This window comes from Schistocerca nitens, chromosome 2 (assembly GCF_023898315.1).
Source record: "Schistocerca nitens isolate TAMUIC-IGC-003100 chromosome 2, iqSchNite1.1, whole genome shotgun sequence".
Classification (NCBI taxonomy): Eukaryota; Metazoa; Arthropoda; class Insecta; order Orthoptera; family Acrididae; genus Schistocerca; species Schistocerca nitens.
This window is the reverse complement of record NC_064615.1, coordinates 993,236,136-993,262,235: the sequence shown is the minus strand read 5'-3', so window position 1 is coordinate 993,262,235 and position 26,100 is coordinate 993,236,136. Positions and strand designations below refer to the sequence as shown.

The window sequence follows — 26,100 nt, the reverse complement described above, 5'->3', positions numbered from 1 at the left end:
GCTGCCGAGACCAGACTCTGATTCTTGCATTGGCAGCTAGAGACTGTGCAAGTTGGCTCTGCTGAATGTGTGTTTATGTTGTCTAATTCAGAAAAGAGGTCTTTTATACAAAAGCTTACTTGTTTAACAGTCTTACATTGTGCCTGTCTGTGACTCAACATCTCGACTATTTGGTAAGTAGCACTCTATCCTTTTTCATAATACTGTCAGTATTATGTCCTGGATTTTCCTTTGTGTGTTTAAAAGTTGTTAATTACAAATTGATCAACTGATCTAGTTAAAAATTTTCATGATGAAATTCATTTTTAATTTTTTGTGTTCGTAGTGTACTCGCACTGTGTACTTGTACTGGTAGAAGCCAACCTCGGGGAAGATCAGTTTGGATTCCATAGAAATGTTGGAACACGTGAGGCAATACAGACCCTATGACTTACCTTAGAAGATAGATTGAGGAAAGCAAACCTACGTTTCTAGAATTTGTAGACTTAGAGAAAGCTTTTGACAGCGTTAACTGGAATACTCTCTTTCAAATTCTGAAGGTGGCAGGGGTAAAATACAGGGAGCGAAAGGCTATTTACAATTTGTACAGAAACCAGATGGCAGTTATAAGAGTCGAGGGGCATGAAAGTGAAGCATTGGTTGGGAAGGGAGCGAGACAGGGTTGTAGTCTATCCCTGATGTTATTCAATTTGTATATTGAGCAAGCAATAAAGGAAACAAAAGAAAAATTTGGAGCAGGAATTAAAATCCATGGAGAAGAAATAAAAACTTTGAGGTTCGCCGATGACATTGTAATTCTGTCAGAGACAGCAAAGGACCTAGAAGAGCAGTTGAACGGAATGGACAGTGTCTTGAAAGGTGGATATAAGAAGAACATCAACAAAAGCAAAACGAGGATAATGGAATGTAGTCGAATTAAGTCGGGTTATGCTGAGGGAATTGATGATGATGATGATGAGTCCCATACTCCTTTACAGAGCATAGGGGAGCGACGCAGGAGACCCGCGCCGCCTTACTAGGCAAGGTCCTAGTGGAGGTGATTTGCCATTGCCTTCCTCCGACCGTAATGGGGATGAATGATGATGATGAAGACGACACAACAACGCCCAGTCATCTCGAGGCAGGAAAAATTAATTAGATCACATAAATACAGAACAAGCGAAAGGTGCAGCGATAGCTCATCTGAGCAGCACCTAAAACCATTGGTAAATTTAAATAACAAAGTTAACGAATAAAATAGCTGCCGAACTGATATGTGTAGCACTTAAAACCACATGGAAATTTAATTACAACTGCAACAACGAAAACTAATTCAGTAAATGGCCTGCAAATCCTTGCAACACTTAAAACCGTATTCATTTGAACACAAGCCCACCGCCACTCAAGACAACCACCAAAAATTCCATTCAGGGAACAGAAAAGCCAAGACAACAATCTCGAGGTGGCCTACAGCACAACCCACCCAAGCTCACTTGCCAACAGCCTTCTGTGTCCGTGTAGCCGGCGGAGCTCCACACGTCCCTTGCCCTACTCAAGATGGCATTCCCTGTTTGTACTGCGAGCTACAGATCAAACCAGCGGGTTTTTCAGACTAAACTTGTAGCCGACCCGAGCCGAAAGGCGAAAGACACGCAGCGACAAGTGCCATCAGCTGAGGGAATTAGATTTATTTAATTGTATGGTTAGGGCCCCCCGTCGGGCATACCGTTCGCCAGGTGCCGGTCTTTCAATTTGACGCCACTTCGGCGACCCGCAGTTGATTAGGGTGATAGGATGATGATGATGATGATGATGAGGACAGCACTACAGCCAGTCCCTGGGCAGAGAAAATTCCCCGACCCAGCCGGGAATCGAACCCGGGTCCAGAGGATTGACAATCAGTCACGCTGACCATTCAGCTACCGGGGGCGGACAGGGAATTAGATTAGGAAATGAGACACTTAAAGTGGTAGATGAGTTTTGTTATTTGGGGAACAAAATAACTGATGATGGTTGAAGTAGAGAGAACGTAAAATGTAGACTGGCAATGGCAAGGAAAGCGTTTCTGAAGAAGAGAAATTTGTTAACATCGAGTATAGATTTAAGTGTCATGAAGTCGTTTCTGAAAGTATTTGTATGGACTGTTGCCATGTATGGAAGTAAAACATGGACGATAAATAGTTTGGACAAGAAGAGGATAGAAGATTTTGAAATGTGGTGCTACAGAAGAATGCTGAAGATTAGATGGGTAGATCACATAACTAATGAGGAGGTATTGATTAGAATTGGGGAGAAGAGAATTATGTGGCACAACTTGACTAGAAGAAGGGATCGGTTGGTAGGACATGTACTGAGGCATCAAGGGATTACCAATTTAGTATTGGAGGACAGCATGGAGGGTAAAAATCGCAGAGGGAGACCAAGGGATGAGTACACTAAGCAGATTCAAAAGGAAGTAGGTTGCGGTAGGTACTGGGAGATAAAGCAGCTTGCTCAGGATAGAGTGGCATGGAGAGCTGCATCAAACCAGTCTCAGGACTGAAGACCACAACAACAACAACAACAGTGTACTTGTATGCTAACTACGCAGTGCTTGACACAGTGCACTATCTATTCCGTAGCATGATGGTGGACCCATGTAGGCTGAGTTTGGTCAGATTGCTTTCTTTGCAAAAATTGAACTAAATTTTGATAGCAGTTCAATCTTGTAAAGATATCGCCATGATAACTGAATTACTAATGAAACTTAGCTGGCATTTTGTATGTGTCGAAGGCTGTACCTCGTTAAATAGATTAAGAATAGTTCATTTAATGAGGCAAAATCATTAACACTTTGTGTTATAGACCTCGCTGCTGTCCAATAATTCCTCTATAGGACAGATAATTGTCTTTCCTTGTACTGTTGTCTAAGTGATTTATTTTTTAGATTTACTGTGTGTGTGTGTGTGTGTGTGTGTGTGTGTGTGTGTTTATGGAGGGGGGTGTGGAGGTGCAGGCACATTGTGTTTTTAATCATTTTAATCAGACCGCTCTCATCAACACTACAAAATGCCGCATGAGTTTCATTAATCATATGGTTTGCTTGCTAGCCAGTTGAACTACATGCAACATATTGTCCAATTCTGCTAAGGAATCTATACGACCAAACTCAGCTTAAAGTAATTTATCATTATGCAAGGGATTAAACAGTTAGACAGCACAGTTAGTCAGGTACTGTGCAGTTAGCATACAAGTACACTACCAACATAAAAATATAAATATGAAGGGTGTTCTCTTGCTAAATCCAATATGTAATGTCTGATCACATCTTTTGTTGTATATGTTTGTTTAGCTCAATTTAAATGGTGATTCAGTGATTTACGTTCTTATGTCATTACGACATAGTGTATTAATAACCTATAGAACATGTAACTAACAAAAATAATCCGTGAAATTGTTCTATTTCAGGCTACATTACTTGGTAACCTCCAAGAAAGTTTAAAAGATCTTGATAGCAAACTGAAACGCCGTGAAAATGAAGAACTAAGGCGTAAAAGACTAGCATATGTTGGAATTAGTTTAGACAATGTGCTTCCAAACAAATCAGAAAAGGAAGACCCAGAAGGTGAGAGACTAGACCATTTTTATGTATGATTGTAATATTTTCATAACAATAGGGCTCACATTCAGATTATGTCATTATGGTATGCTGGTAAATCTTCTCTTGAATTAAAACCAGTATTACTGTCAGCCAGGATCTAGCCTTTTGCCACTTGTGAGTGATCACTGAGGTGAATGGTTGGAAATATAGTTCTTCAAATAATGAGGTCTACAACTGTCCTTTTTCAGTGCAGGTGCTGGAGTTGACATCATCTGTGACATATCACTAGGTCATGAATAATTACACTATAACATGTAGTGAAGAAACTTCTGTATAAAACAGGACAATGCCTTGATTCTTGTAAAGAAGCTAATTCTCCTCCTGAAAGTGGGAAGGCCCATCCATGTACAAGTAGTTTTCATATAATTTCCTTCACTAACTGTGAGAGACAGACCTCAAGGGAGTTGGTCGACTACCACTGTGTCTGGGTCCTGGAATTTATACAGCTACTCAGTTTATATCACTACTGGCTATTACTAAATTGGCAACAGACTGATAACATTACTACTGTGAACGGGTTTTAATTTGTGACAATGACTGTATGTATGGAAAGGTATCGGATTGGTTTTGTTTCTCTAAAGATTTCTACTGAAAGGAAACAGTAACAGAATAAATGGGAATCGAACCAAGGCTCTATTAGTAATTAAGTAAACTGTAATTTTGTGAAAGGAAATGGTTGCCCGACTAATTAGGCAAAATTGTACCAGGTACCAGCACGATCCATAAATAAAGTTGACTATTGGGACTGACTTAATCTGATACTGAAATTCTGTTTTGCTCATAAGATACAAGGCAGTAGCACAATTTAATAAGTAATGAACCAGTGGCTTGACATGAACTACACAAGAGGAGTATTAATATGTCGAGGCAACAACTGGTTCTCAGTAACACTTACTATCTGTACAGTACAGTAGGTAGCTAATGATCATTATAGATAAATAATTGCCAATGTTGGAGCACTGCTAACTTGGACAGGGGTTCTTTTGTCAATTTAATTAGTGGAAATTACTACCACACTTCCTTATACTATTTTAGCCCAGATGGAACATGGATTACCTAAAGCTAGTATAGTTTGAATAGTTAAAGCTATTTCCATACTGTAGTGCACACAAGTTATAATAATGAAAATTGTATTTCTTGAGCGCTGTTATTGTAATATGAAATTTAAATCTAGCTGAGCTATTAGCATGGGGACCCTGGTAGACTCGACTCTATGCCAAACATTTTAGTCACAACACAATATTAGAAACACTGTTAATTATACAACACAAGGACTTATAAACATTGTTATTTCAATAAGAAGAACCTTTAAACGGAATACTTTAAATCTTCTTTTAGTAATAGTATTTTGATGAATTTTTAATTATCCTTTTATAAAAATTGTGTGAAGTATTTCAAAACTTTTGCTCACTAAATAATTATGTGCTTTACATCCCCACAGAGTTTATTAACTTTTGTTAAAGAAGGCAGCTGCTTTGGAAGTATCACAGAACTTGGGATTGGACCCTGCCTAGGTAACCAACGAGGGATAAAATACGGGGCTCAATAGAAAGTTTACAAAACACAAATGTATTATTGAAAAAGAAATTGCATCACTGGTCCATGCAGTTATACAGAACTCAGTTGGTAATTTGAGATGAAGGTGGTGGCAGTGCTGATCTCCTGTGGGTATTCAAAAAAGGTGGCAAAGCTGTCCATGGGTGTTGCTGTGTAACAAGCTCTGAGAATTCTCTTCTGAGCATCAGATTTTTGTATTAAAGAGCTAACCAAAGTAAGCCATGAATAATTAGCCAAATTACTTGCACATATGAGGCTGTATTATATAATACTGAAGTTCTTCTCGCGTCTTTCAGTTCACAAGATGCGAATATTCTGCCTGCTGGCCACCAGCGACTCTTACCACTAAGGAGCCATGCAGTTGAATCACCAGATCCACCTTTTCTATTCCCACCAAGCTGTTTCATTGCAGAGGGGCTTCCCTCCATGTTTTACGGGATTGCAAACCTACATGCCTTATGCATGAACCAGTATTACAACAAAATTTTTAACATTTCCATTATGTTACAGCATATTACTTTTGAAAATACATCCATAGATAAATTACAATTATGTAAATGGTCATAAATAATGAATAAAACATTTACGCAGATTGTACATCAAAGAGCTTGGTGACAAAGAAGCCACGTTAAGTAAAAACAGACAAAGAAGTTAGATAATACAATTGTAGGTAATACGAGTAATAGTGTTAAAAGTTGATTTTAGTGGCGTTTTGGGGGGCAGTCATTCAGCAGGCTATGTGCAAATGTCACATAAGAGTTTTTATTTCACATTTTATTTTTTAAAAAAGCTTTTAAAATAATACTTGAAGGTTCAATATCCTCAAACAGCTTTACGCATGGCTTTCTGAGAATGTCTTCCTGTCCAGAGTTTCTTATCCCCATATTGGTTTCTCTCTCTCTCTCTCTCTCTCTCTCTCTCTCTCTCTCTCTCTCTCTCTTTAAATCCTTCTTCGAGCAACTATATATCATGTGTGAATAATAATTACAGGCTGGAGAGTTCGACAGAAATTCTGGTTTTAAATTGCCCACAGTGAAAACAGAGAAATTGAAATTAGAAAGTTTATTATAGATATGGCGCATTTAACAATCAAAAATTGTGCTGTGTGCCCTTACCTCATTGTTGAGCCGGAGCATCAAGAAATATGGAGAGGAGAGTGAATGGAAATGATGGTCAACAAGCTGCACACAGGCAAGGAAATCAGCTGTTGACTCATGCCATTCCATCTTCTGGTCACACAGTTAGTGCAAAACAATATAGACCAATCTCTGTACAGGACATTTTCCTCTGATTCAGTGCCTTGTACTCTGGAGAAAAGACCTACATATTGTATTTCAAAAACACTGTGTTTTAATGGAGTTAATTTTACATTCTGACAAGAGGGCAGCTGTACATTAAGCGAGAACACAACCTATCTAATATTGGTACAAGTCACTTGAACAAATTGCAAATCTCTGTAAGACTTACAGGACCACTATAATTATTTACCAGTCTAATGACTGGAAATGTTCCCTTTACATAAAAAGGAAAATTTCTGATAATAAATCTGAAGCAATAACTTCTGCAAGATCACCCTAGACAGTACTGGGAAGATACCTGAAACCAAATTTTGCCAACTTTGAGAAAACTGAGGTTAAAGTTTGTGAAGAAATGAAGCATCCAAGATGTACACAGTCCTCGCTCACACCATATGGAAATCCAGCAGATGCTCGTTCTCACCTCAATTACTGAATCCCCATCCGAGCTGCAATGTTCTTTCACTGGCTCCTTAATTGTGCTCATTCTCACAAGGTTCATAAATTCATGATCTCCAGGAATTGGAATTGTTGTTTGTTGAAAAAGTGTTGTGTTAATACAAAATGCATTTATTCAAATGTTGCTACCCATCAAAATAATTTGTGCTTCATGTGTTACAACAAACTTTCTTTATTAAGTTAACAAATGTACAAGGCTTTGTTAGCATCTAAGCTTTGGTTCCATTTGTAAAACTGTCTCCACATTTTAAATAAATTATTAGGTCCTTGCTATAGTTTGAATATTAGCACCATATTGTTATGTATTTGGTTCACATTGCATCGTTTGTAAACAGCATTTGATTAACTTCCATGTATTTTCATCTGTTTGAAAAGTTGGCATAATAAGCCTTTCCACCAACTGTTAACTTTGTATGTTGCTTCCTATTCTATGCTGGGACAGTTGTTTTCTGTCATATTTACACCAATCTTCACCATGTGATAAATCTCAGTCTTTGGTGTCCTTTGAGTCTACAGTATTTTAGTTCCATATTATACATTTCCTTGAGAATTTGATTGGTATTCGTCAGTCTCATATGTTATGTATTACCATTCATCATTGTAATGTACTTCATCTTGCTTGCTGGGTTTTTCTTCAATCTTTCTTTCTCATAGTCATTGATTTGTAGCACTAGGTTAGAAATGGAAAATTTTAATCGTGATGTAAGTCTGCGGCTCTCGGGACCATTGTCGTTGAAGATAAAATGTGGGTCATTAGGCTGTGTCCATTTCCTCTTGATTTTCTTTCTACACAATCAGTGTTTTGACATCTCGTCTGGGATCTTCTTTTGGATTTCCTGGTGTTTTTGGTTAGCTGAACACTGTCAAAGAGCAGTATTGCATACACCTAAAAGAGTGAGCTTTTTTACACTTATTCTAAAGAAGTGGAATTATTGGATAATAATCTTCTGGCTACTATTGTTTGGCCACTGTCATTGTATAAGAAGCAAAATAGGCAGAGCAAGAGAGGGGAAATGTTTTATCGAAGTATTATCGATGTGTTGCAAAAGTGGCTTCCAGATCATTTGTATTCCTTGCTTTCATAACTGTGTATTAACTTCCTCGATGGTGGGAGGTCGCTAAGCTGGTAGGATTTACAAAGTTGGAAGCATATAGATGTCTTTCCTATTTAAATCACATTTGTTCTTAGAAATCTCAACCACTTCTCTGACTTTACTTCTGTAACTGTTGCTGTCCTTGGCTAGCATATGAACATTGTTAAATTTGTTGTCTTGGCCATAGTTTTCCTGCTATTCTGTTACCATAGATTTCACACTTTGTGTAAACCGCATGAGGTGTTAATGCTGTTTAATAATTATTTTTATTTTCATTCACATATATACACTTTGCCTTAGTCTCATGTCACTTCATAGACTCCCGCAGTGTGGAGGGAATCTGGGGTGTCCATTTTGTGTTGGGAAAAGTTCTTCATTTACTTCTGTACACCATTTTATCATAGACTTCTGCTGACTTGGTCAGTAATTCTAGAAACAAATGGTAACCTAGGATAGAGAGAAGACAATACTTCATCTTTCTTTTTACAAGATGTTCCACACCCTGGAAAACCAGGAAAACTTATAGACTTTTTTTGTTCTGGAAAACTTGGGGAATTTTTCCATTTTGCCAAAAAACACTGGAAAAGGCACAGTACTCGATTTGCTTTTCAGCAGAGGCATTTGCTTGCCTTCTGCATGACTCAGTGCAGAGCTGCATTTACTGCCCGCTGCAGTTGTTTCAGCATTTCCTACCATCTTCCCTACCCTGCCCCTTCCTCTCCCCTTACCCAGTCCAACGAAACAGCCCAGCCAACCAGGCATGGCCGTTGCTGGCTAGTGCGGAGGACGTTATTTGCAGACTGCCAGATTGTAATGTGATGTGTGCACACTGCATCAAAGACTACAGAATCCGTGTATTGACTTTTTTTGTGAGCACCTGCCAATTTTATAAAAATGACCTGACAATACAGTTTGTGTATGGGAAATAAGCAGTGTCTGATCCTCTGTCATCGTGCCTGAGTCCTTAAAATGCCATGTCTGGTGGCAGAGCATCTGTGATTGAATGTACTGGGAATCTGATCTTTTGAGCCCACCAAGAAGTACCTGTTTATGCTCTTCAAGACAAAGGTCTTCTCCATCTTTTGGATGTTGATTCCATTTTGAAACCTTGGTAGTTGTTCACCAATCTTCTAAATTTGTTCTTGTCAGGAATTTTTCTCTCTGAGGTATCAATCTGTCTAAGATCTTTTTCACATTCTTCGAACCATCTCGGCCTTATATTCTTATATTGGATGAAAATCCATATTCTTTTTGTAAGTCAGTCGCCGTCCAACCTCATGAGATGACGTAACATAACAATCGTCTCTTCTTAATGGGTGTTGTGATAGGTTCTGTCTTGCTTTACAAGTCCTCATTTGCTCTCATTCACCATTGTCCATCAGCCCATCTATTACTTAGGATTTTCCTTAATATCCTACGCTCTCGCTTTTCCAGCCGCTCAGCTTGACCTTGTCTATTCATGGTCAAAGTTTCGGACACATATAAGCCCTCAGGTTTTACAACTGTATTACAATGTTGAAACTTGCCCCCAATACTCATACTTTTTGTTATAGGTAATCTTTATCAGTTGCTATGCCTGGTCTAACTTCCTCATCCTGACATTATTTGCTTGTCCTTCTAATCCATTCTCCTGAATGACTTCACCAAGATACCTGAAATATTTAACTCGTCTGATTTTTCCCAGATTGGTGGTGATCCATTCAGGTCCATCACAGGTGTTCGTCGTATATTTTGTCTTTTGTATAGAGATCTGGAGTCCAATTTTTTCAGCCATTTCTGACAGCCTATTGATCATGTTGACTGCTAACTCTGTGTTGTTAGCAAAAATGGCCAAGTCATCTGCAGTCAATGTACACCCTTTTAGTCTCAGGGCCAAGTCTGAACTGCTCTTCATTTGTTTCTTCTTGGGCTAACAACTTTCTCCACTCTCAAATGACATCTTCCGAGATGCAGTTGAAAAGGAGTGGGATAGTCCATCTCCTTGTCTTATTATTTTTCATTATAATTCCGAGTATAGGCTCCATTATGTTCTTGTATATCAATAAAATTTTTAGATTTTGTGATAAAATAGATGAAAATTGGTTAGGGACTGGAAAATATAGTTTTTTATTTGACACTCAGGATAAGCATAATTAATAATATTTCATTTGAATGCCCTGTCTATGGACAAACTATAGTAGCCGTTGCCCTTCATTGTCTCCTCTAAGAACCCCAATTTCGATTCCGAGCCATTATTGTCATTGGTACGGAAGGTACGTGTAGGCAGTGTGATGAGCACCGATTGCTTCTGGGCTGGATGGCAGTGTGAAGTTGCATCTAAATACCAACTTGTGTTGGTAAGCTTTGTATACACTCCATGCCCTGTAGTACTGTCAGATCGTCTATAGATCACTGTATCTAGTTACGGGAGACTGATCTCACTCCATTACTAAAGTGGAATTGACTTTGGGATGAATCTCATTTAAGATCTTGTGTAACGAAATTTTCTGAGGCACAAATGCTATATCACGCCATGGAATCAAATTTCTTAAGCCTACTACTCCCCTTCCCCCCACTCCCACCTATCTTTTTCCTAATAATGAAAAAGCAAGGAAAATAGAAATGCACATGTATGCATTTCAGTAAATCTGTTTTTATCTGTTACGATTGTGGGGCAGACCAGGACTACAGCTAGAATCTTTGTCTTCAGTGGTGACCCTCTACCAGATAGTCTCACTCATGAAGGTTACATCAAGTGTGCTATGTGCCAAAAAGTGAAAATTTCATTCCACTTAGGCTTCAGCCTCACACATTTCCTCATAGAGAAACCAGTTAAGTGAGGCATGCAATAAAGGTTGTAAGTAGTTTGAGAAACTTGCAAGAGGTACAATGTAATGAAGCATTGAATTCATATTCCTTACCTGCTTAGATGATTTGTAGATCAGAGTATTATCCATGAGAAACAAATGCCTAGGTTCAACCTCACTCTGATACACATTTGAAATCTGTCAGGAGAGTACATTTGGATATACAGTCTGCTGCAATGTTCTGATAAACCCATTTTCTTTATTGTAAGATGCAAGGAAAATGCTGCACACACTTCACTTCACAGTATGATTTCAGTTGTTTTGTTGTTTAAATAATGTTTCCCTCTCTCTTTCAGCAGTTTCTGTACCTGGCTCAAGGAGGTCATCATCTAGTTCATCTAGTTCTGCCTCATCATCTGATGACTCTGAGCCAGTTTACCAGTTACGCCAGAGGCGTCAGACTGTTCTTAGCTACCGATACAATGACTATGATGATCTCATTTATTCTGCAATTCAGGTTTGTGTATACTGATTGAAGAAGGCATTACTCTTATTTATACGTTATTACAATTTTTACACCTTAGTCGAATAAAGTTGCATAACTTAAAAAACAAGGGTGTTTTTCACGTTAATTTTAAGTTACTCTTGAACAGTTACCTGATGATCGCAGCAGCACATAATGGCATGGACTCCACAAGATGTGGGAATTGTTGGGGGTTTAATACTGATCCACAGCTGCTGCACCTCTGCCTGTAACTAATAGATTAGTTAATAGCTGTGTTCAAGGCATGTGCACGTGGCCCATTGCAATCCTAGATGTGCTGAGGGAGGACATGTCCACCACCTACCATAACAATACCCTGTTGGCAAGTAGGTTGCATCAGTTCTTGAATTAATGTAACTTGTTACTGTACCATCAGTGTGCACCAGCATGTACACAACTCATTAGTCCAGCTGACGTTTGTCTGTGCTTTGAGTATCCACTGATGGTGGTCATGCACCCTTGGTGATCTGTTCACTCTGTGATGTATGGTGAGTAGAGGAGCATTTGCTTCTGTGCTTCAAAGCAAGATGATGGTTCCGGATTGTATAGCAGTTCACCAGTTTCTGTTGTGCAACACTGAATTAGTGAGTGATTCATTACAATGTGATCCCATTTCTATTATTACATTTGCATCAGTTAATGGCAAATCTTAATGAATAAGTCTGTAATAACTGTTGGCATTCAACCACTTTAATAACACTTGATACAGATCAAATGCTGGTTTCAAGAGATGCTGTTATCAGCTTGTTTACATTCAGTTTGTGGCATTTGTTAAATAAAATAAAAAGTACATTCAACTATTGGTCCTCATTTTACATCAAATCGGCCACTTCACACACTGCAACCGAGCAGCAGACCGTGTCTGCTTCAGCTGTGGGTACCGAGAGTGTTCACTTGGTGCTCCTCCTGGTGTCTAGAGGTAATTGTGAGCTGCTATGGCCAATGTAAAATAATTATTACTGATAAAGTATAAAAACACTAGCTCACATCTGAAAAACGGTAACATTAAAGTGAACAAATTGTTTACCATGACAGTTGTCCCAAGTTGCAGCAGTTTTCACAACCCGATGTGCTTGGGCCACAATGTGGCATGTGAAAAGTCTGGTACCTGCATGAACTTTGAAATGGAGTAGCCTGTGCTTTGACCACTCACAATCTGGATGCAACCAAATGCACCAATGCACCATTATTGTGCATTTTGCACATCCTTTGAGTGATTGTTCGTCAAAAGCTGGTTCATCCTATCTCAAGACATGCTGAACTGTTCTGTTTGCCATGGCAACAGGAGCACACACTCTGTCAAACAGGACATTTAATTAAATTGCTTTAGGATATATTAACTGTGTTCTGGGACAGAGAATGATGTGTAGTGTAACCCTCAACTTTTCTTTGGTTTCCAGGATGAAATGGAAGCTGTGAAAGGAGCTGGGAATCAAGGGAGAGGAAAAGATATTGCAACTATTGTTAATGCTGAGAAGGAGGAGCAGAAGGAAAAGTTGGAGGCTGGTGACAAGAAAGCTGAAGATGATGAAACCAAAAAGAAAAAGAAGGAAGAAAATGGAGAGGAAGGAAGAGACTCAGATGAGGAGGAAGAGGAAGATGAACCAGAGGGCTACATACCTCCTGTGAGAAGATATCCACTTCCCAAAAAGAAGCATAGACGACTTAACAGTCTAGACATAAGTTCTGAGGATGATGCAGATTCAGATGAGGATTTCAAGGGATCCAGGTAAAGTATTTCTTTATAGTATATTTTGTGTATGATTGTTGCTACCATATAGTGGAGATGCTGAACCGTGGTAGGCACAATAAAAAGATTCACACAATCATAACTTTCGGTCATTAAGGCCTTTGTCAACAGTAGACACACACACACACACACACACACACACACACACACACACACAACTTCCACACATGTCTGCAGTCTCAGAGAGCTAAAACTACACTGCGAACAGCAGCACCAGTGCATGATGGGAGTGGCGACTGGGTGGGGGTAAGAAGGAAGCTGGGTAGGGAGGGGGAGGGATAGTATGGTGGGAGTGGCGGACAGTGAAGTTTTGCAGTTTAGACGGGGGGGGGGGGGGGAGAGGAGAGAAAGTGCAGAGGGGGGAGGGGGTAAGTAGTGGAAAGGAGAGAAATAAATTAAAAGACTGGGTGTGGCGGTGAAATGATGGCTGTGTAGTGCTGGAATGGGAACAGGGGTGGGGCTGGATGGGTGAGGACAGTGGCTAACAAAGGTTGAGGTCAGGAGGATTACGGGACTCCAAAATCCATATCAAAGCCATGGGCACCCACATGGTACCCACCCACACCAACCTTTTTATGGGCTATCTGGAGGAAACCTTCCTAGCCTTCCAAAATCCGAAACCATTTGCCTGGATTGGGTTTACCTGTGATATATCTTCATGATCTTGACCCAGGCCCAAGACACCATATTCTTGTTCCTTCACAACCTCAACACTTTCTTTCCCATCCACTTCACGTGGTCCTCCTCAACCCCATGTGTCACATTCCTGGGCTTTAACCTCCACCTCTCTGGTGGCTCCATCCACAACTCTGTCGATATTTGTAGCTACTAACCACCAACAGTACCTTCATCTCGACAGCTGTCATCGCTTCCTCCATCTGTGGTGACGAGAACTCCCTTGTCCAGTATCCTGAAAGTCTCATGAGGGCCTTCAATGACAGACACTACACCCACATCTTTTCCACAAACAGAAATCTTATTATTTAGTTTTTCTTTAAGTGACTCCGTAATACGTTTTTTGAGGTTGGCATCAATTGTCTGTATTTCCACCATTAATTCCAACTTTTAAGTTGGTATTTGTACTATCTGTCTTAGAATTTAATTCCACTATCATCTCTTCTTTTGTCTCCAGCAAAACTTTTTCGAAATTAATATGCTTTTACACTGGTGTTTAATTGATCGTCTTGAGCTTTGATACTTAATGTTTAACTCAGTGTTTCTCGCATCTAGCTTACTACTCAGTTCACTAAAACTCTGAAACAAATGTTGTAAGTGCATCTCCATGTCTCTCGTCACTACTGACATACATTAGCAACAAAACTAAACATAATTAACTGTAGTTTGCTTCCAGTTGTCACTGAGTAATGTCTCTGTTGTTGAACAAACCCAATAAGCTTTGGTTGCCAGTTTCACTCTTAATTACTGTCTCAATACACACACCACCACCAAAACTAATACAAATCAGCTTGTATTTAATACTGCTCATCAAACAATGCTTGGGTAGCTCACAGCATTGTAATTCTCAAGGGAAGACAGATCACTGTGCTGGGTGAACCGCACTGCTGAAGGTTGGTGTGCGGCTGAAGCCGCCATTGCCGTAGGTGGACAAGCAGTGGACTGGCTACTGTCAGCTGCTGGGGCATGATGGACTGATGAAACAATTTTAGCCTTAGAAGTTGCAGTCAATGATCTTCCAATTCATGGAGTTATTAAATTCTTCGATGTAAATGTAGTCAGTGATTTCAGCGACTGCTCATCGACTACACAGTTTTTCTTAATTTCTTATTGCTACATTGCTGTTAATGGCTTTTCTACTGCAATGTAATCTTGACTTTTGATTCAATTGCCAAGGACAGCAGCGTACAGTTTGATGACATCATCTTTCGAAATTGTTACCTTTGAATTCACATTTTATTTACTCTTTTTATTAAAATTTCAGATATTTCTCAGTGCAGAAGTGTCCTGGGTCCTTTCACCTGAGGCACCAGAATGAAATGTTCCATGCTTGAGAGTATATTTGATTAGATTATGATTGCCATTACTTTTTAATTCTGAACTGTTGCTTATTGATTCAACATCCAGAATAACCATGTACATTGTCTTGACTGTCAACTACTTCTCCATTGCAGCTTGTACTTTGCTGAAAACTGATAGCCATTAACTAGCTTCAACTTTCTATCACTAATAAAAAGTGTATCTTAAGAAATCATATTATATTGATCTTCCCTCTACAAGACAGTAACATGTCATAAGTTCATAAACTGTGATTTTCATTGTGTTGTATTTGATATGAATGACAGTTCTCTTAGTTCAAAATGACAAACAGAATATATCTGCTAGCTTTTTCTTTTCTGTGATGTCATCCAATTTGAAATGGGACTCCTGTTCGATGGCACGTCACACATCTCCAAGCCAGGACACTGCAGCTCATAATAAACTGCCAAACCAACAGCTACCAGAGAGCAGAGGTGTGTTGCCAATGTTGTCCCACCTTACAGACATGCTGCATCCATCCAAACACAAGTAGAAACAAAAATATGACACAAACTTTTGAACACTTTGTGATTCTAAATTGCTTAAATAATAAAATGAATACTTTCAAATGTTGTGACAGTTGTTACACCACAAATAGATTAACAATGAAAATGTGAAAAATAAAAAAGTTAGAAATGAAAAAGCAATAAATTAGTAAAGGAAATAAATCTCGGGTGAACAGCCTGGTATGAGTGTGTATAGGACACAATATTTCTGCAATCGACCACATTGCCATCATCAGGTGTGCTGATGTACTGAATTTCATCATAAAATACGCCTGGAGAAATTGAAGAATCACAATTAGTAAAGGGCCAAAAAAGGAGAAAGAGTAGTGGTTAACAATGGTTGAGTCCAGAAGGGAGGATGAAAGGATGTGTTGGCACACAAGTTTCCATCTGTGCAATTGCAAGGACTGTTGTTGGGTGGAAAGATTCAAATTCCTAATGTGATGTAGTAGACACCTAGGTCCATGGAATTGTGCTGTAGGGCATGTTCCATCACTGGGTAATCCCAGGCAGACAGTTTGTCTGTGTCCATTCATGCGCTAAGCCAGTTTGGTGGTTGTCACACTTATGTAGAAGGCCATGTAGTGAATACACGTCACATGACATGTTGTTTCACGTGTGACCCTGCTTTGAATGGTGTGTGTTTTGCCAGTGGTGGGGATGAAGTAGGTAGTTGTGGGACACAGATTAGCAACCAGTGAAACCAAGGATGTTGTGCTTAAGAACAATTCTGTCACTGGTTATCCACTTCACTTGTGGCTACAATTAATTTTGTTGGGCAGTTGGTTTGGTCAGACCTACATAAAATGCTGTGTAGAAGTTACCACAGAGATGATATATCATGACATGATTGCTTTCACATGTAGCTCTGCCTCTTGTAGAGTAACATAGCCTGAGATAGAACTGGAATAGTCCAGGACTCCAACAATTAGACAGTATAGCTGGCCAGGACCATGAAGTGCTCTCTCTCTCTCTCTCTCTCTCTGTGCTGTGCTGTGTGTGTGTGTGTGTGTGTGTGTGTGTGTGTGTGTGTGTGTGTGAGAGAGAGAGAGAGAGAGAGAGAGGGAGGGGGGGGGGATTAGTTAGTTAGCTCCAAATAAGTTGCTTGTCCGAAGGTTCATCAGCATTTTCATTCTTGTTAGTGCTGCAGTCAACTGCACAGCTCTTTGGCTATAGCATTGTGATACTTCACTCATGATTTTGCAGTATCATATTAATTATCTTCTAAGCAATTCATCCTCACAATCCATGTTTTCTGATGTACTACTAGATTTTTATTGCTGTCTGCTTGCAACTGTATAACTGCTTGGGTTTAACATGTCTCACATCCTGTGTCAGTTAAACCATTTCTTCCGGTAAAGTGATAGGTTTTTACATTTTTATGGTACACCTTTTTTTTTTATATTTCTAGTGTTCTGATGTTCATAATCCATTGTAAAATCTTGTTTATAATAGATGTGTGAAAATTTTGATCTAGGCGAGAGGAGAAAAATATCTGCATTAACAGTTACAACAGCAATTGGGTTTGCGTCTGTGGTGTGAGATGTAAAAAAAATAGTGCATCTAGGTTTTATCATTATATGAAAAGAAAAAGAAAGTGATTAATCATAATTTGCTAGTGATCTCATCACATAAAAAATCCAACAACTTTCAATATAGTACGGTTACAGTTATATCTTTAGCTGCTGTGGTTGTTTGCTGCTGCTTGTCATCATTGTATGTTCTCTATCTAGCAAGACAGCTGTTGGAATGTTACTTGTCGTGTTTCATTCCAATTATAATTCATTTTTCTGTCGGCTCCACTTGAGGAGTGAAGAAAAGAAGACTGTTTTCTTTTCTGCATTTGGACTATTGTCAAACACTTTTACATGTTATTTTTGTTACATAAAGTGATTACTGCAGCCAGGTGGAATATTGAAGTCAGTGTGTAACTGTATGTTTAATGATATGTAGCTCAGAGGAGGAGGAAGAAGAGGAAGAAGATGCAGATGAATCAGATGATTCCGAGGCACCCGGGCGTGGGCGCAGGGGAAGATCCAGAAAGAGGCACGCTGAGCCAGTTCGCAGATCCTCACGTGCTAGGGTCACTCGCTTTGATAAGGAGTTCAGTGAGTACAAATTAATTCTTTTTTTCTCATTGCAAATACACTGCACACAAACTCTATTATTATTTTTGTTGTAAATTTTGTCACCATTTGTGCTTTTGTTTTCTTTTTTGGAATCTGAGAAGTAACTGTACAGAATTCTAATCCTTTTTTATCTGTGTTTTGCAGACAAGATAGATGGAAGTAACTAATCAAAGAACAAGTGAATGTACTTTGTTCATAATAGTATACACACTCAATTAGTGATGTTTAATTATCAAATAGTTCCAGAGATAAAGGATTGTAATCCTTTGCAATAATTATGAAATTATTTTATATTGTAGTTTATTTTTGAGTATTCTTATTAGTATTTGTATAAAAGTGAAAGGTCGATTAAGAAATTTGTTAAATACACAAAGAGACATGTGGGCCAACCAGGTCTGCCAGTCAAGTAGTGCACCGCTTAGGTCAGCTGATAAACAAGTGGTTTTAGCTTGGGGCCTGCTGTAAAACATCCCCCAACAATTTCATCCTTTCTATCTCGGAAGAAGGAAACTTTGTTCTTGAAAGGTACATGTGTTGTTGTTGTTGTATTTATATATGTTGTATTTATATACAGGATGGTCCATTGATGATGACCGGGCCAAATAACTCACGAAATAAGCATCAAACGAAAAAACTACAAAAAACGAAACTTGTCTAGCTTAAAGGGGGAAACCAGATGGTGCTATGGTTGGCCCACTAGATGGCACTGCCATAGGTCAAATGGATATCAACTGCCTTTTTTTAAATAGGAACCCCCATTTCTTATTACATATTTGTGTAGTACGTAAAGAAATATGAATGTTTTAGTTGGACCACTTTTTTTCGCTTAGCGATAGGTGGCGCTGTAATAGTCACAAACATATGGCTCACAATTTTATACGAACAGTCGGTAACAGGTAGGTTTTAAATTAAAATACAGAATGTAGGTATGTTTGAACATTTTATTTTGGTTGTTCCAATGTGATACATGTACCTTTGTGAACTTATCATTTCTGAGAAAGCATGCTGTTACAGCATGATTACCTGTAAATACCACATTAATCCCCCCCAAAGAACCATGGACTTTGCTGTTGGTGGGGAGGCTTGTGTGCCTCAGCGATACAGATAGCCGTGCCGTAGGTGCAACCACAACGGAGGGGTATCTGTTGAGAGGCCAGACAAATGTGTGGTTCCTGAAGAGGGGCAGCAGCCTTTTCAGTAGTTGCAGGGGCAACAGTCTGGATGATTGACTGATCTGGCCTTGTAACACTAACCAAAACGGCCTTGCTGTGCTGGTACTGCGAACGGCTGAAAGCAAGGGGAAACTACAGCCGTAATTTTTCCCGAGGGCATGCAGCTTTACTGTATGGTTTAAATGATGATGGCGTCCTCTTGGGTAAAATATTCCGGAGGTAAAATAGTCCCCCCATTCGGATCTCCGCGCGGGGACTACTCAGGAGGACGTCATCATGAGAAAGAAAACTGGCATTCTACGGATCGGAGCGTGGAATGTCAGATCCCTTAATCGAGCAGGTAGGTTAGAAAATTTAAAAAGGGATATGGATAGGTTAAAGTTCGATATAGTGGGAATTAATGAAGTTCGCTGGCAAGAGGAACAAGACTTTTGGTCAAGTAAATACTGGGTTATAACTACAAAATCAAATAGGGGTAAAGCAGGAGTAGGTTTAATAATGAATAAAAAAATAGGAGTGCGGGTAAGCTACTACAAACAGCATAGTGAACGCATTATTGTGGCCAAGATAGACACGAAGCCCACACCTACTACAGTAGTACAAGTTTATATGCCAACTAGCTCTGCAGATGACGAAGAAATTGAAGAAATGTATGATGAAATAAAAGAAATTATTCAGATAGTGAAGGGAACGAAAGTTTAATTGTCATGGGTGACTGGAATTCGGTAGTAGGAAAAGGGAGAGAAGGAAACGTAATAGGTGAATATGGATTGGGGCTAAGAAATGACAGAGGAAGCCGCCTGGTAGAATTTTGCACAGAGCACAACTTAATCATAGCTAACACTTGGTTCAAGAATCATGAAAGAAGGTTGTATACATGGAAGAAGCCTGGAGATACTGACAGGTTTCAGGTAGATTATATAATGATAAGACAGAGATTTAGGAACCAGGTTTTAAATTGTAAGACATTTCCAGGGGCAGATGTGGACTCTGACCACAATCTATTGGTTATGAACTGTAGATTAAAACTGAAGAAAGTGCAAAAAGGTGGGAATTTAAGGAGATGGGGCCTGAATAAACTGACTAAACCAGAGGTTGTACAGAGTTTCAGGGAGAGCATAAGGGAACAATTGACAGGAATGGGGGAAAGAAATACAGAAGAAGAAGAATGGGTAGCTTTGAGAGATGAAGTAGTGAAGGCAGCAGAGGATCTAGTAGGTAAAAAGACGATTGCTAGTAGAAATCCTTGGGTAACAGAAGAAATATTGAATTTAATTGATGAAAGGAGAAAATATAAAAATGCAGTAAATGAATCAGGCAAAAAGGAATACAAACGTCTCAAAAATGAGATCGACAGGAAGTGCAAAATGGCTAAGCAGGGATGGCTAGAGGACAAATGTAAGAATGTAGAGGCTTATCTCACTAGGGGTAAGATAGATACTGCCTACAGGAAAATTAAAGAGACCTTTGGAGAAAAGAAAACCACTTGTATGAACATCAAGAACTCAGATGGAAACCCAGTTCTAAGCAAAGAAGGGAAAGCAGAAAGGTGGAAGGAGTGTATAGAGGGTCTATACAAGGGCGATGTACTTGAGGACAATATTATGGAAGTGAAAGAGGATGTAGATGAACATGAAATGGGAGATACGATACTGCGTGAAGAGTTTGACAGAGCACTGAAAGACCCGAGTCGAAACAAGGCCCCGGGAGTAGACAACATTTCATTAGAACTACTGACGGCCTTGGGAGAGCCAGTCCTGACAAAACTCTACCATCTGGTGATCAAGATGTATGAGACAGGCGAAATACCCTCAGACTTCAAGAAGAATATAATAATTCCAATCCCAAAGAAAGCAGGTGCTGATAGATGTGAAAATTACCTAACTATCAGTTTAATAAGTCACGGATGCAAAATACTAACGCGAATTCTTTACAGACTAATGGAAAAACTGGTATAAGCCGACTTCGGGGAAGATCAGTTTGGATTCCGTAGAAATATTGGAACACATGAGGCAATACTGACCCTATGACTTATCTTAGAAGCTAGATTAAGGAAAGGCAAACCTACGTTTCTAGCATTTGTAGACTTAGAGAAAGCTTTTGACAATGTTGACTGGAATACTCTCTTTCAAATTCAGAAGGTGGCAGGGGTAAAATACAGGGAGCGAAAGGCTATTTATAATTTTTACAGAGACCAGATGGCAGTTATAAGAGTCAAGGGGCACGAGAGGGAAGCAATGGTTGGGAAGGGAGTGAGACAGGGTTGTAGCCTTTCCCCGATGTTATTCAATCTTTATACTGAGCAAGCTGTGAAGGAAACAATAGAAAAATTCGGAGTAGGTATTAAAATCCATGGAGAAGAAATAAAAACTTTGAGGTTCGCCGATGACATTGTAATTCTGTTAGAGACAGCAAAGGACTTGGAAGAGCAGTTGAACGGAATGGATAGTGTCTTGAAAGGATGATATAAGATGAACATCAACAAAAGCAAAACGAGGATAATGGAATGTAGTCGAATTAAGTCGGGGGATGCTGAGGGAATTAGATTAGGAAATGAGACACTTAAAGTAGTAAAGGAGTTTTGCTATTTGGGGAGCAACATAACTGATGATGGTCGAAGTAATGAGGATATAAAATGTAGACTGGCAATGGCAAGGAAATCGTTTCTGAAGAAGAGAAATTTGTTAACACCGAGTATAGATTTAAGTGTCAGGAAGTCGTTTCAGAAAGTATTTGTATGGAGCGTAGCCATGTATGGAAGTGAAACATGAACGATAACTAGTTTGGACAAGAAGAAAATAGAAGCTTTTGAAATGTGGTGCTACAGAAGAATGCTGAAGATTAGATGGGTAGATCATATAACTAATGAGGAGGTATTGAATAGGATTGGAGAGAAGAGAAGTATGCAGCACAACTTGACTAGAAGAAGGGATCGGTTGGTAGGACATGTTCTGAGGCATCAAGGAATCACCAATTTAGTATTGGAGGGCAGAGTGGAGGGTAAAAATCGTAGAGGGAGAGCAAGAGATGAATACACTAAACAGATTCAGAAGGATGTAGGTTGCAGTAGGTACTGGGAGATGAATAGCTTGCACAGGATAGGGTAGCATGGAGAGATGCATCAGACCAGTCTCTGGGCTGAAGACCACAGCAACACCACATTAATGCAATAAATGCTCAAAATGATGTCCATCAACTTCAATGCATTTGACAATACATGTAACGACATTCCTCTCAATAGCGAGTTGTTCGCCTTCCATCATGTTTGCACATGCATTGACAGTGCGCTGGCTCATGTTAGGCGTTGTCAGTGGATCACGATAGCAAATATCCTTCAACTTTCCCCACAGAAAGATATCCGGGGACGTCAGATCCGGTGAACGTGCGGCCATGGTATGGTGCTTCAACGACCAATCCACCTGTCATGAAATATGCTATTCAATTCTGCTTCAACCGCACTCGAGCTATGTGCCGGACATCCATCAGGTTGGAAGTACATCGCCATTCTGTCATGCAGTGAAACATCTTGTAGTAACATCGGTAGAACATTATGAAGGAAATCAGCATACGTTGCACCATTTATATTTCCATCGATAAAATGGGGACCAATTACACTGTTCGACATGGGTTCTATTTCTGATATTAAAGTATGTGCTTCTGGACAATTTTACCGTGGGAAATTCAAATATGTAAACAAAATATCGTTGTCAGGGATACTTTTTATGTAATACATATATATATGTATATTCACAATTCATGGCAAACACAGAGACGTTATAGAGAAATACTGTTATGTTGCTGCATCCAGTAGTGATAGAACGTGATAATTTCTTGTGCAAAAGCAGGTGGGAAGAATCAGACATCATTAGGTTACCGCTGCCACACCTATGTCATTAAGACCACCTGAAACATGTCATTAACTCGAACGGCGACAGCCGGTCGCTGCCTCGGCAGTGAAGCTTCATGCCTCCTACGGGCAGTTGCATCGGGTTTACAACAGTGGTGTTAGCCGCAATTTGTGTCAGTCTTAACAAGTGGGTGTTTTGGCTGACAAGTGACTGTCTGTCATATTTCTGAGCACAGTTGAATTTTTTAGTTCCTGTGTGTAAACTGATTGAGCCTGGTGCTGAAGGTAAAACGACTGCTTGTTTTTACACATCAGCGTTCCTCTAGTTCCCTACTATTAATTTAATACAGGTATATTACCAAAGTGGTATTTTTAAATTTGCAGAAATGCCATGTCATTGTGGATGTCGATATAAGCCGGAAAACTTCTGCTACATCTGTGGGACGTTCACTTTTGCCAGAAATAGGAAGAAAATTTCTTCAGTCATAAAGAAAACGTACAAACATTACTTTGGAGTAGAGGTAGGAGACCAAGATAAAGAATGGGCACCACATTTCTGTTGTGCTACATGTTACTGCAAACTAATTCAGTGGTGGAAAGGTAAAGAGAATGTGGCGTTGTTTGCTGTTCCCATGGTGTGGAGGGAGCCTAAGGACGATGTTACTGATTGTTATTTCTGTCTAACAAAAATTCAGGGTTTCACAAGCAAAAAGTCGAAGAGGCACATTGTTTACCCAGATCTGCCTTCAGCGAGAATGCCAGTTCAGCATTCCAACAACCTTCCAGTACCTTTAAGAGCTCGAGGTCAAATTCTGAGTGACAGTGAAATAGGTAGTACCGAAAAAAACACAGATGATGATTCTTTATATCACTGCACACGTGAGTCATCGCCACATTTGTTAACACAGGCAGATTTAAATGATTTAGTACGTGATCTAGGACTAAGTAAACAAAAGGCGCTGCTGCTTGGTTCAAGATTACAAGAGTATAATCTACTGCACCAAAGTACTAAAATCAGTGTGTTCAGGCACAGAGAACATGCCTTTATTTCTTATTTTTCAACTGACGAAGCACTGACATTTTGCAATGACGTTGCTGGCCTGATGAAAGTGCTGAACTTCACTTATATTTCACATGAGAGGAGACTTTTCATAGATGCATCGAAAACAAGTCTGAAGGGTGTTTTGCTCCATAACGGAAATAAAATACCATCTGTTCCAGTATCTTACGCTAGTTTGACAAAAGAGAATTACGAATTCGTACAAAGGATACTAAATTCATTAAAATACAATGAACACAAATGGAAAATATGTGCAGATTTCAAGGTAATTGCTATGGAACTGGGAATGCAACAAGGCTACACAAAGTATGCCTGTTTTCTTTGCGAGTGGGATAGTCGAGACCAAAATTCTCACTACGTGAAAAAGAAATGGCCTAGGCGAAGAGGGAAAGTTGGCGAAAAGAATGTACAACGTGAAAGTCTGGTAGCTCCTGAATATATACTACTTCCACCGCTTCGCATCAAACTTGGCCTGATGAAACAATTCGTGAAGGCCATGGATCCAACAGGCTGTGGGTTTGTATATCTAGCTACCAAATTACCCCGTCTTTCAGCTGCAAAAATAAAGGAAGGTGTATTTGTGGACCCACAAATCAGAGAGCTGCAGAAAGATGCAAATTTTGAAGCATGTTTAACTGATAAAAAACCGCATGGGACTGTTTCAAGATGATGTCGGAAAACTTCCTCGGAAGAAGAAGAGCTACTAACTACAAAGCAATGGTGAAGGATATGATCAAAGCATATCAGGATTTGGGGTGCAATATGTCTTTGAAAGGTACATATGATGGACTCTCATCTGGACTACTTCACAGAGAGTTGTAGTGACGTATCGGATGAACATGCGGAAAGATTCCATAAAGACATTTCTATCATAGAAAGGCACTATGAAGGGAAATGGGTACCTTCTATGTTAGCAGGTTATTGCTGGAATATCATTCGAGAGAAGAAAGATTCATAATACAAGAGAAAAAAGTGATGTGCATTACAAGGCAGTGGCTCATTGTTTGTCAATTTTCTGTAATTTCTCATGTCAAATAAATGCTTCAAAGTGTATACACAAAGGTTACTGTGTTATATGTTAGATCCCACCCTCCATTAATGTGATGAACTTATAACATCATAAAGATGTGCATTTGTTTGTCGAATTTCACCTCACGTTTGCTGCACTATATCAGAAACTGAAAAGAGAAATAAAATTGCGATTACTCATAAACTATCCCTGACAGAAAAAAAACCAAAAACAGTTTTCAATTCAGCACTAAAATTACAACTAGGATCACAATACTTTTTATCAGAAATAGAAAAAAAGGTTTTTTTTGTAGAACAGTGTTATCCTTCCTCCCATATTGCCGCACCATACATTAACCCGCCAAGTTCGCTGATGTTCCACTTGTCGCAGCCATCATGGATTTTCCGTTGCCCAGTAGTGCATATTATGCTTGTTTACGATACCACTGTTGGTGAATGACACTTCGTCGCTAAATAGAACTCGTGCAAAAAAATCTGTCATCTTCCCGTAATTTCTCTTGTGCCCAGTGTGAGAACTGTACATGATGATCAAAGTCGTCACCATGCAATTCCTGGTGCATAGAAATATGGTACAGGTACAATCGATGTTGATGTAGCATTCTCAACACCGACGTTTTTGAGATTCCTGATTCTCATGCAATTTGTCTGCTACTGATGTGCGGATTAGCCACGACAGCAGCTAAAACACCTGGGCATCATCATTTGTTGCAGGTCGTGGTTGTCATTTCACATGTAGCTGAACACTTCCTATTTCCTTAAATAACGTAACTATCCGGCGATCGGTCTGGACACTTGGATGATGTCATCCAGGATACCGAGCAGCATACATAGCACACGCCCGTTGGGCATTTTGATCACAATAGCCATACATCAACATGATATCGACCTTTTCCGCAATTGATAAATGGTCCATTTTAACACGGGTAATGTATCACAAAGCAAATACCGTCCACACTGGCAGAATGTTACGTGATACCACGTACTTATACGTTTGTGACTATTACAGGGCCATCTATCACAAAGCGAAAAAAATGGTTCAACTAAAACATTCATATTTCTTTACATACTACACGAATATGTAATAAAAAATGAGGGTCCCTATTTAACAAACATGCAGTTGATATTAGTTTGACCTATGGCAGCACCATCAAGCGGGCCAACCATAGCGCCCTCTGGTTTCCCCCTTCAAGCTAGACGAGTTTTGTTCTTTGTAGTTTTT

General features: G+C 39.4%; 1 protein-coding gene across 1 annotated transcript in view; it reads left to right on the top strand.

Moving 5' to 3' along the window:
• LOC126235493 (uncharacterized) overlaps nucleotides 1–26,100 on the top strand; it is a 177,559-nt gene that overhangs the window by 102,411 nt on the left and 49,048 nt on the right. Inside the window, exons 10-13 of the mRNA XM_049944212.1 lie at nucleotides 3,427–3,583; nucleotides 11,167–11,327; nucleotides 12,755–13,083; nucleotides 17,598–17,752. Coding sequence (XP_049800169.1) covers nucleotides 3,427–3,583; nucleotides 11,167–11,327; nucleotides 12,755–13,083; nucleotides 17,598–17,752 — 802 coding nt within the window. The remainder of the gene's footprint in view (nucleotides 1–3,426; nucleotides 3,584–11,166; nucleotides 11,328–12,754; nucleotides 13,084–17,597; nucleotides 17,753–26,100) is intronic.